This window comes from Heliangelus exortis, chromosome Z (genome assembly GCF_036169615.1).
Source record: "Heliangelus exortis chromosome Z, bHelExo1.hap1, whole genome shotgun sequence".
Classification (NCBI taxonomy): Eukaryota; Metazoa; Chordata; class Aves; order Apodiformes; family Trochilidae; genus Heliangelus; species Heliangelus exortis.
The window spans coordinates 40,463,322-40,475,636 of record NC_092454.1 but is presented as its reverse complement, the minus strand read 5'-3'; the positions used below and the strand labels follow the sequence as shown (position 1 = coordinate 40,475,636).

The 12,315-nt window shown below is 39.6% G+C and overlaps 1 protein-coding gene across 5 annotated transcripts in view; it reads left to right on the top strand.

Annotated features, from left to right (window-relative positions):
* Positions 1 to 12,315, top strand: part of ADAMTSL1 (ADAMTS like 1) — a 405,610-nt gene that overhangs the window by 364,688 nt on the left and 28,607 nt on the right. For all 5 annotated transcript variants that reach the window (XM_071730006.1, XM_071730003.1, XM_071730005.1 and 2 more), the window contains 3 exons: positions 4,106 to 4,285; positions 5,313 to 5,466; positions 6,767 to 7,913. In XM_071730006.1, the coding sequence (XP_071586107.1) occupies positions 4,106 to 4,285; positions 5,313 to 5,466; positions 6,767 to 7,913 (1,481 nt within the window). The remainder of the gene's footprint in view (positions 1 to 4,105; positions 4,286 to 5,312; positions 5,467 to 6,766; positions 7,914 to 12,315) is intronic.

Genomic DNA, 12,315 nt, shown 5'->3' with positions numbered 1-12,315 from the left:
AACCTGCACTACTAGGCCAGTGTGCTGCACTTAGGGACTATTACAGCTGGTGGCTCCAGGGATTTTTGAGGGAAAAGACCTATATGAATAGGATGTTAGTGACTTAGACTTTCCTGAAGGTGAGCTCCAGCTACGCAGCAGAGCTGCTGTGGAGGCATCCAGCAGAAGAAATTCTGCAGGAAGGATTCTCTCCTTGCATTAAGGAACCTACAACACCTCCCAGGTGCCTGAGAGGGTTCCTCACATATGGGGAGACAGAAGGCCCTGAGGGAAGGTTCCTTCCTCACCCCCAGGAAGGTCCTTTAAAGCTTCACCAACACTAGAGGGTAACATCTGTTCTCCATATAGCCTGGTTTGAAGCCATTTCATTGGGCTCATCCCTGGAGTTCATTGTTCTTTTCTTGCACTGTCTCACAATAGCTTCCAGTTAACAAAGAAACAAGAGACTTAAACTGCAAAGAGCAATGTTTGGCTTTTTCTAAGGCCTTTTATGCTTCTTAAGGAAGGGTTTTCTGAATTAGATGCTGTCAGAAGCCCCAATGTTCCTGGCAGATAAACACACAATAATTATCAGTGTCGTAACATTCCAAAAGATTTTTAAAATATCTCTTTACAGAGTCAAGTTTGCTTATTTTTAAGTAGTTCTGTTTCTCAACTAAATCCATTAGGATGTTTATCTTCTTTTCGGTAGTGTGCTTCTGCAGGAAAGAGTATATGAGCTTTCATTTTTACAAGGCTCTATAAATATCTACTCTGCAGACCTCAGATGGGAGATACCCATTATTAAATCTTTACCCTTCTTTGTTTTGTTACTAAATAAGCATCCTAGTCTCAGTCCCAGTGTTCTTTTTTAGCTGCTTGATGCTATCCTTGATCCAAAGATAATTAGAACAATGGCTGACAACAGAGTCAGCATGGGAAAACTGCTAATATTTTCAAAGCTGTATTTTTTCTGTATTGTAAAAGTTCCTTTCTAAATCTTCAAGTGTCATGTCTTGGAAAGCAACTGAAAAAAAATCTGCTGAGAGAAAAATGTTTAATTCATTCATAGGTACTTTATCTTACTATGTAGCCATAGCAGAGGATTCATTATTGAGATTAAAGACAAAAGTTGTCCTGCTGTTGTCCCACCACCTTGAACAGATGGCTTCCCTGCATCCCAGACAATGGAAATGGTGGTTTTGCCTGAATTCTGTGCCTTGAATGCATGTGTGTAGGTGCTCATAAGAATGTGATGAGGCAGAGAGATGGCCTATTCTCCCTCTTTGCTTTCACCAGGATCCATTAATTATTTGTTTTTATCTATTATTTGGTGTTAATTATCCTTTATAGATTGTTGTATGATCAGAATAGATAGCAAAATGGTAAATTGGCCTCAGTTTCACCAGCAGTTTAGGATTATGTATGCCAGCAGTTCTGCCAAAGCAGAAAATAGGTGCTGCAGAGATCTCTTTTTTTGCCTTTATAGTAATTCTTCCTTTCTACTTACAGAAGTTCCCTGCAATCATGCAATGGGACTGATTAACCCTAACCAGAAATATAATTAGTTTCAACCTACATTAATTTTCTGCTTTGGTTCACTGTGCAGCCATGAAAATTCTTATGCCAGAATATGGGAAAAGGCAGCACAGAACCAGAAATTACTGGCTGGCAGAATTGAGTATATAGGTTGTCTTCTTTTGTGTCAACTATGTGATATGTTTGTTTAAGCTAATTGTTGAACTAGGCATAACCATGCAGCACAGTGTGAGATGTCCTCTTGAAGCTGGCTAAGTCCCAGATACCTGGTAAAGGAGTGTGATGGAATAGTGCCTTTGGCTCTGCTCAGGAACTTTGGCGAACAGGAATATCAGGAGCCATGCTTCAAACAGGCATGCTTTACCTACTTCAGTGGTGAGATGAAACCAACCTGTGATACAAGCAGCTTTCTCTGTTGTAGCAGTGCTGTGAGATGTCTCTGAACACCAGAGAGAGACAGCAAGGGTTATGTTTGAATTAGGATCCTCAAAAAACTACTGTTTCGTATTACCTGTAAATAGAAGCAGATGCTGCTGAGATTGAGTAACCTCCTTCTTGGAAACATGCGAGGACTGGAAGCTTCCACTAGAAAAAAAGCAGCAAATACCCCGGGGTAGTGAAGGCCCCAAATATGAAATACAGGTACAGACACAGCTCCAGTGCAATAATCCAGGACTGTCCCAGAAGAGTGTTTCTGTGGATAATGAGGAATCTCATTACTATATTTGACTCTCTCTGGCACCTATCAGCAGAGCTTGGTGTTGAGTAGCAAGTTATTCTTCACAGAAAAAAGCTAGATAAATGACTGAAGGGCAAGAAGCAAGAAAAGATCTGTTTTATCTTAACCTTTTATCTGGTAGTGATGGAAGGACAGGGAGACCTCCTAGAACTTGATTGACTGACAGAAAGAGTATGCTTTTGTTGTATATATAAAGTGCCTAACACATTTTGTCTCCTGTATACTATGACAGTCCTTAGGCAATCTTGAAATTCTACTCTTAATCACATTTTTCTTGACTTACAGTCTCCTCATAAATGAATTTTCCTCAAATGAAAGGTTGATAAATGTTTTTTTTTTGTTGAAAACTATAAAGTATTGTTTTCTTTTTTTTTTTTTTTTTTCTTTTTTTTTTTTTTGAAGCCTTTGAGCTTTGCAGCATTCTAAATAAATAGGACAAAAGTTATTTTTACTTATTAGAGAGCAAACCAGACTGAATTTAAGTATTTCTACACTTCCCCTCTGCTTTTCAAGTATAATGTATACCCTAAATAAATGGCTTGGCATTAAAGTTTATCCAATTCTCTAGCTAAGAGAGAAGGTCTTTTCACCACTGCAAGTTTTCTATAACCCTTTTATCTGCTTGGGTATAAAATTTAACACTTCTTCATACAGTTTTCTGCTTCTCACCATAATTCCCACATTGCAAGCTATAAGGAGCTCCTGTTCATGTCAGCGTAGTGCAAGCTCCCCCTTCTTCCTTGCTAGGAGAAGGGAGAAAAGGAGTTGAGCTGTCTGGACTGAGCAGAAGAACTGGGAGCCTCAGGAAAAAAGGATGGGTACCCAAGTTTAAAAAAGAAAGATTCAGGAAAGTTATTGTCTGCTTGTTTAAAACTTCCTGCCCTGCTTGGGTAGAAAAGGGATAGAGAGATGGATATTTACATTAAATGAGGGGGAAGGTGGTTTCTCTAATATTAATCATTCCGGTGTACTTTGACTCAAACTTTCTTCCTTACCTTTTTGGAAAGAGTACACACTGATGTCATGAGAGCCATAAATATAAAAGGGCTGCATGGATAGTTGATGATTTATTATATTAACCTTATAAGCCAATTGCTGAAACTAACAGCAGATTGCAGCTGATAAACAGCTTTCACATAAATTAAAAATCAGAGAAAAGCCATAATGCTGAGTCTTCAAGAATAGGGATTCTGGTCTCATGCAGAGCAATAAGAAACTTACAAGAGGAAGAAAAGACAAAGTGATTAATTGGGAAAAATTTTTTTTATCACAGTCTCAATTTTTTTTTCCTAATACAAACCTTTTTTAACAAGCTAAATTCAAACATTTAGTTCAATATTTATACTGTTTAGTTCATAGCTATTCTTACTTAATATCTATAATCTAAAACTGAGTGGTCTTCAGCGATGCATCTGCGGCTGGTGGAAATTTCCACACACTCTCAGCACTGTCAGAGCTCAGGCAGAGACATTAGGATGTAGAACTGCCACATCATGTGGAAGTGTCTCATTTTCCAGCTGGTGGTTACAGGAAAAAGCAACTTTTCCACCTCCATACTGCAATCCTGACCCATTATTTACATGTCATTATTTCAAGTGCCAGAATGCCACATTTCAGAAATACCAAAGCGATTTTACTAAATACCAGAAAAATAAGCTGCTTCCACTTTCCAAATTATTTTTGGCACTTTTAAAAGAAGTCTGCTGTAACACCTCTGAATATTTAGAAAAATATTTTCTATTTGGCCAAAACTGAGTGCTAATTTCTACCCAAATTCACAAGTAACTTTTGCTACAAGTTGCCATGGTGCAAATGTAATGTAAAGTCCCTGACTTTCATCTCCTCCAGTGCTCAAAGACATGTGGTGGTGGTGTCCAGAAGCGAGATACATTTTGTAAGCAGCACCTGGCAGATGGAAGCTTGTTAGAGCTGCCAGAAGCCTTCTGTGACACACCAAGGCCATTTACCCAACAAGACTGCAAAAATGAGGATTGTCCCAGTGAGTGGCTTCTCTCAGACTGGACACAGGTATGTTATGTCTATGCGTGAGTATAGTGCTGTTCTTGGCAATGAAGTTCCTCAGTCACTGAGAGTGGGTTGCACAAAGCATGTTATACCCATTTTTTTGTCCTGCAATCTGTCCTTATCATCGAAGTTGAGAATATAATTGCTAGCTCAGTGATCCTTTTTGGAGTTTACAGATGTGGTTTAGCCATTCAGTCGAATCATTAAGACCTCTCTTCTGATGTGAACACAAGAAGTGCTCGAAATAGTAAATCCCTGCCTCACATCCATGCCAACACTTAAGTTCATCCAATGAAGAGTAATTTTTACTCCCTTGAGCTAAATGCTATTTCTTCTCAAAGCCTGTCTGATGTCAATAGTCTTTTCCTCTTGAGGCCACTCCAACCTTTTCCTATGATGAAGAGAGGAGAAGGGAGGGATTCCTGCAGTCCACTGTAGGCATATTATTACAGATGCCAAGCCTCTTTCATTCTAGGATACTGCTTTGTCTAGCATTAGAGGGCTTAAATTCTTTTGTGTGTTAACTACCAGGCTGAGGTAACTCATTGGTATCTGAAACACTCATCCATTTATTATTTCTGTCTGCCATGGTAAAGCTCAAAATTTGAGTTTAGGCCAGATTTTAGCAGAACAGGATGTATCTGTGAAATGCAATTCACTAATGTCTGCTTTTGGCTATGAGCAGCAGTTTTTCCAACCATCAGGCACAGACATACAGAAACAAAGTGCAAGGACATGCTTTCTTCTGTAGCTCTGTACCATTAAAACAAGGGAGGCCATCTGAAAAAAGAAAGTCCTAAAGGGAGTGTGGGAATATTCAAAGCCTCAAAGGACATAAAACTTGATATTCCGTCTCCCTGCTGTGACTGCACTGTTTGTAACCAAATGGCCAGGTGTTGTTCTCCTTTACTGTGATATTTTGAAACCTGTAAATGATCTGAACCATAGTATGAGTATACAATATGGATATGCAATGTAAGGGAGGGCTTTTAATATACTTTGTTCCTGTTATGTCTTGTTCCATACCTAGTGCTCAGTGAGCTGTGGAGAGGGCACCCAGAGTCGAAATGCTATTTGCAGAAAGATGCTGAGAACTGGAGAGTCTGTCATCATCAATTCCTCTCTGTGCCCAGCTTTGCCATTCTCATCCTTGATCAGGCCCTGTGCATTAGGCACCTGTGCAAGTAAGTGGAAAAGATGCTTGGGAACATCTGGGGAGAGGGACTTGTATGTCCATCAGTAAGAAATCCATTCTGTCATCTGCACCATAACCTTCTCCTGCACTAGTGTTACTCAGTCTCACACAGTGGCTGCTGCTGCCGAGTTTTTGTGTCTGTGACATAAACAAAGTATGCTTTGTTTAACAGAAGGGGAAGTCAGTGGGTGAGAGCTATAAATTTTACTGTTGGATCTGGGTCTAAGTCAATGTGCTGAAAAGGATCTACTGGGTGAACTGGCTCAAAATTCTGACCTGAATCTAGATCAAAATTTCACAGCAGAATGTACAGGCTCAGATATATAGCACAGCTGCAAAGAAAATGGTTGTTAAGGGTTTGGGTTTTTTTAATTTCATTAAAAAGGTCATTATTTCATTAAGCTGCTCAGAACCCTCTATGACCTGAGATTTCTAATTAATTGATTTTTAATGCAAGTGAGATGTATTTTATGTTGCTGTTTCATGAATTTGTTGATGCCCTTCACAAGAGCAATAGTGTCCCTGTATGCACTCCTGTTGCTTGCAGTAAGCCAGCTGGACATGTGAAAGGTCGTAAGGGAGCCTACCTTCAGCCTAAAGCTGACTATGAACTCTGCAACTTCCAAATGTTGGGTGTGTCAGGGAGAAAAGAAGATCTGACATTCAGAACCAATGCTGGGAGCAAGTGTTGCATGATGTTTATTAATAACATACCTATTCTTCTTTATTTAATACTTCATAACAAAGCTCTTAGTCATAGAAATATGGAAAATGGAAGAACACACTGAACTAGTGCACTTTAATAGTATTTACCATGTTTTTAAGCCTAATCCATTCAATTTTTTTCTGTTCAACACTCTTCAACTGAGTAGCGTTGAACAGTGTGAGCATCTTCACTCTTGTTTGCCACTGTGAGCTGCAAGATCATATTGCTTTTGAGGGTTTGGATGGTAAACAGTTGCCTTTTCTATGTATTTATCAAGCAACAATCTTCATTTAAATACTTTGACAAGAACTACATTTCCACTTGCATTTCCCCTATATAAAACTTATAGTCCTAGCTCTTTGGTTTCTGCATGTACACTGGTGGGAGTGGGGGTGGGAGTGCTTCTGTATTCCTAAAGTGTGCCTTGCTATTCTTCCTATTTTGATTATTCCAACTTAATGTCCAGGAGCTGGTGCGCAGTTTCTTCCATTACTGCCTAATGGTTAAAACACTGCCAGCACCAAAGTAAACTGCTTGGGTTTTTTACTGGTATCACATACTAATAGTATTAATAATCTTTCAGGGCACAGCAGGCCGGCTCATAAGCAAAGTCCTCATATTATGGCTGTAAAGAAAATTTACATCCAAATAAGAAAGCAGAAGAAGCTACACTTTATTGTAGGTGGGTATGCCTACTTGCTGCCCAAAACCTCCATTATTCTCCGATGTCCCACAAGGAGGTTCCGAAAATCAGTGATCTCTTGGGAGAAGGATGATAAGAGGCTTGTCAGCTCAGCTCACATCACCATTGCACCCTATGGGTACATGAAAATCCATCGTTTAAAGCCTTCAGACACTGGGACATACACCTGCACAGCAGGGCCAGCCCGGGAGCATTTTGTCATTAAACTAATTGGAAGCAACAAGAAGATCATTGCTGGGCAGCCAGCTGGTATTAGGGAGGAAGAGGCCATAAGAAAGGCCAGCTTAAATGAAGCCTTGCGAACACAAGATAAACACATCAATGGAATTCTCTTCAATGGGAGCAAGGCTGAAAAGCGAGGGCACCTTGCTGACTACAGTAACTGGTATGATGAGATCGTTTCAAGGTTGCTACAGCAAAGGGGCTGGCCAGGGGAAAATCTGGAGTCCTGGGAAGCCCAGGATTCCACAGAGAGAAACACATCCTCAGAAGAGGACCAGAGCCAGAGCCAGGAGTATAACCTGCCATTTACTATGGTCACAGAGCAGAAGAGCTTGGATGATATCATAAGGAACTTGTCTCAACAGCCTGAGGAGCTTAAAGATGGCTATACTGACCAGCTGGTTGTGCAGCTGGCTCGTGGGGTTTTCAGGAGTCACTTGGAGCACCAGGGATCTGTTCTTAAAGCATCAAGGAGAAGAACAGATTCAGCCTCTCTGGAGTACCCTCTCCACAGACACGTTTCTGGATTTACCAGCTCCGTGAGGACGTCATCTGCTGAAGCATTTCTTCCCACACCTGTAGACCTGGCCAATGGCTTGCGCAGACCTCATCAAAAGCCAGCCATCCTCCGAAAGATTTCAGCAGCACAACAGCTTTCTGCTTCAGAGGTTGTTACCCACCTGGGACAGACAGTGGTCCTAGCCAGTGGCACCCTGAGTGTGCTGCTTCACTGTGAAGCGGTCGGAAACCCAAAGCCCACCATCAGCTGGGCTAAGAATGGAGAAGAGGTGAAATACAATGACAGGTAAAGCATAACATTTAACTCTTATAAAATAATTCATGATTTCCATGTTTTTCTGCTTGTCAGTCCCATGGACAAAGCCATATTTTGCTGTAGGCTTATTTCATAGCAGAAAGAAGGGCTAACACATGTGGAATGGTAAATGGGGCACCATAGCTCTTCAGCAGGGTCTTGATGCTGGGTCAGTCTGGCGTGGCAAACAGAGGCTTTATTTCTGTTCCAGTAAGTAAAAACAAGAGTTTGGAAAGTACTAAAGTAGATGATGTCCAATGAAGTCAGCAGAACACTGCACATCTGGAGTATTGTATTTGTATTTGTTGTATTTTCCCATCTGCAGGGGGGGGTTTCTTCTGTGAAGATTGGTTTTTAGATATGAAGATTAAATATTGATTCTTACTGTAAATATAATTCTCTGTTGCAGGCGTGAATTGCATTTCTCACAGTGTTCCAGTAAGATCTGTCTGGCATGTCTGTGGTGGCACAAAATGGAGATAGTGAGGTTTTTGCCTTGCACATATGTATCTATGTGTCTAACTGTCCCAGGACAGGCATTGTGGGACATTGCTGTCACCATCCCCTGTCCGTGTTCTGAAAGAGGCTGAAAACTATGGAACCATACCTCATGGCATTTGTAGCTATGCTGCCATCTCAGCACCACTGTTCTTTAAGCATTGCTCTTCTGATGTGAACTGGTGAATCCCCATCTGTTCAAAATCCAGTGTGCTGTCCCCTGGTGTAGCCTTAGAACTCAGTAACAAAATTCATTTATCAGTGTAACACAGAAATAATGATGCTTTTCCTTCAGGCGGCCTTTACCTGCCTCTCTATCATTCCACATAATCCATTTGTGTGGAAGATCACACAAAAAGAGATTCTTTTCAGTGCTTAGCTGTGTTGATAACATATATTTTCTCATGTGTATACTTCAGATTTTATGTTTTGGTCATGTTGTGTGGGCAAGTGGTATGTAAGGACATGTACATCTGTAAGAAGCAGTTATATTAAAGAGCACAGTACAACAAAGCAGTTTAGGGATCTACTAGCAGCTCTTTCTGCACAAGATACTGACCTCAGTTAAAATATCTGAATTTAGTCATAAGAGAAATACTCAAAAATGAATATCAGTATGGTGTCTGTGGATCATCCAGTAATGTCTTGATTTAGTTTCAATTGCTCCTTCTGCATAGTTAGTTACTTAATAAACTAATTCAAGCAATTAGTTTATTAGCACTTTTCTCACTTTTGCAATTGGATTACTCCAAAATTGTTGCTTTCTCTAATGTACTGAATTTCCTGGTTCTCGTCTCCCTTTTCTGTGTGTGAAGCCTCGTAACTACATGAGGTTTTACACAAAATGATGTAACTTTTGGAAGGGGGACCGGAGGGGGGTGTCAGATATGAAGAGGAAGAATGTATCCCTTGCAGAAATTGCAGGCAGTACTAATCAAGGCTTGCAAATGTATCCCTTTTTTTGGCCTTACTCCTGTGGAAATGTTTTTATGCCCCCCCCCAAAAGCTCACATGTAGATTTTCATTGCCAGTGGTTATATGCTTCTGGAACTGTACTATTAAGGGACTTTTTTTTCTTTCTCTACTTGAAATGACCATGATTTCTTAGGTATTCTTGAAAGGTAGTGAAGGTTACATAAATTCCACATCTAGTTAACGCTGTACACTACATTCTTGAGAAAATTAAAATTTCATCTTACCCTATATAAGCAGTCATGGTGTAGCAAGAGGTAGATTCATTTGAATAACAATAAAAAAGTATTACAATATCTGAAATATTATTTAGGATTTTTTTTTTTAATTACAGTGTCTTTCAACCTGTTTTGGTTTTGGGTTCGGTTTTGGTTTTGTTTTCAGTCAATTTGGCTGAAATAGCATTAAATGCTGTGTTGATTTTTGAATTGCCATGCAAATATGTGTGTTCAAAATTTCTGTACCAAAAACTCAGAAAAATACTGTTTGTTTGCCAGTTTAGTAGTGTTATTAATTGACAATTCTTCTTTAAAGGCTGAAGCAACTTTCATATTATGAACTTCCTTCTGTACTCATCACTATGGTTCCTCCACGCTGGTGACTGGGGGAGGAAAGAAGCAGTGCTCCAGACTTCAGAGATACTCAGCTCTAACTTTGGAGTTAATGGAAGTCTAGAAATCATGGTGCATATAAAAATATAGCTGTTGATGTTTTGCTGGGTTCTTCACAGCAGTGTTCTGGATTTGGCTCAGGATGCTCTTGCTGGCTGCCAGTCAGCTGTGTAAACGAAAGCCACAGCTCAAGCAGTCTCAGAGTGTCCTGATGCTAACTGCAAGGCCATCTGCATGCACTGGTGTTTTGTATGCCTGAGCTGCCTGTCAGCTCTGCAGCTGGTCCTCACACTTTGCCAGCCACTGTGTGGAGATGAGAAACCAGTTTTCCAGCCCACCTGTGTCCTAATGGGAATGAGAAATTCATATAGATAGGCCTGCCTGTGCTGCTGTCAAATAGAGGCAGTTTTTCTGGGGAAGGTTAGAGACTTGTGCTCAAGTCCCTCTGCTCATTCCCTAGCGAGTATATGTAGATTCTGTTTGTATCTGCTTTTATTGTTATTTTTAGAGTACAGGCAGCTGGTTTTAGGTTGGACAATGGGTATCTGTATTGTGTATTACTAAATTCTCAGATAAAGGCAGTCACTTTCATGCATTGTGTTTGTGAATTTTGCCTGGACCAAAGATGTAGCAATGAATGGCTCTGTTCCCATGGCATCCTTCCGTGAGCTGTGCCATCCACCTAAAAGTATTTATGTCTTCTACTACATAGCTCCACTTGCAAAAAGTAATTTCTTTAGCTGTACTCTAGGTACTGACACAAAAACATAACACAGGCCACGAAAAAGTGTAGGTTTTCAGTTGTGCACTGTAATGAAAACATGGGACTCAAAAATATCTCTGTGGTTCCAGTAAAAATCCTTAACTTGAGTCTGTGTATCCACTCTGAGTGCATATTTAACATGAGTGTCCGTGCTCTCTCCTTAGTCTGAAGTGTCAGGTTAACACCAGCTTGGGTTATGGATGGAGTTTTAGAGCCTGGTAGTATCTATACCAAAGTCTGGAGACATCTGTAAATGATGGAAAATTCTTTATTTCAAATAAAATTTAGATTAACTTCCTTAGGAATCAATTTTACAAGTGAAGATTCTTTGAGGGATTTATGTATTTTTTAGTAAACCTCCCAAGTATGCTGTAGTTTTCACCCACTGGCGACCCACCAGTGCTTAATAATTCAACTTTTCTAAACCAGAAGTGTTTTATATGCATAGACATGAAGCAAATAGTAAGTAAATAGTAGGTGATACAGAGTTACATGCTTGAGAGGTGCCCTCTGAGTTAAGGACTGCTACAGGTCCTGTAAAATGCATTTTGTCTTGGAGACAATGCAGTGTGGAACAATTGAGATCAGACTGGCTAAACATTAAGCTGTATTATTTTAAGGCCATAAATGACATTTTGAAGACATACTGCTGATACAGAGAGCTACAGCTGGTATTTTTTTCACTATGAACAAGCAACTCAATACCTATAAAAAGTAGCAAGCTACAAGCAAATAGGGAATCTAGCCAAAATAATTCTATTTTAAAAAGGGATAATAAAAGATCTGCTTTCAAGAAAATCAGTTATGCCAAGTTGTGACACACAAATAACACAAAGCATTATTGAACAGAAGAGGACATTAGCTTTTTTTCTAAAGAAGGACCTTAAAACTTGGGTTAAAAAAGTGGGAAGATGGAGCTGGCTTGGAGTTTATTTTTTTTAAAGGCCATTGCCTACCTGGCCTGTTTCTGTTTCTGAAAACATTTATGCTGGATCTTTGTGAGTTAAACTGACAGCGATAAAAGTCAACAGAGTTTATTAACAATAATCAAATTGTGATCCCTTGTGTTTTACAAGTGTGATATTAAACAAGCTCTTTCCTCAGCCTGAAGCTGACAGAAAAAGTCTAGTAACTTTTTTTAGGAGGCTGTAAAGTTAGCTTGATGTAGGACTGACAGATCAGCCTATGTCACATACTATATTTGCACACATGCAGGCAAATCATTCATAACTTTTAAGTATCATATGCTAGTAGAATTCAGGAAAAAATTTGAAGCTCTCATGAATTCCATGTAGACATTGGACCAGTCAGTGTTAAACTAAAAAAATAGGTAGGAGATACTGATAGATTATATGTACTATCACTAGTTTTTGAAGAAAACAAGTTTTTTAGTTACTGGAACTCTTAATGGCTAAATAGAAGTCTGCCCTATTTATGACTAAGAAAGAAAAGATCCTTGAAAGCAGAACTGGAGAGGCATTTATTTCAACTATTGAGGATGTTTGCTGTGCAAGCAAAGATGCAGTTTAAAAAATTATTAATGTTTGTT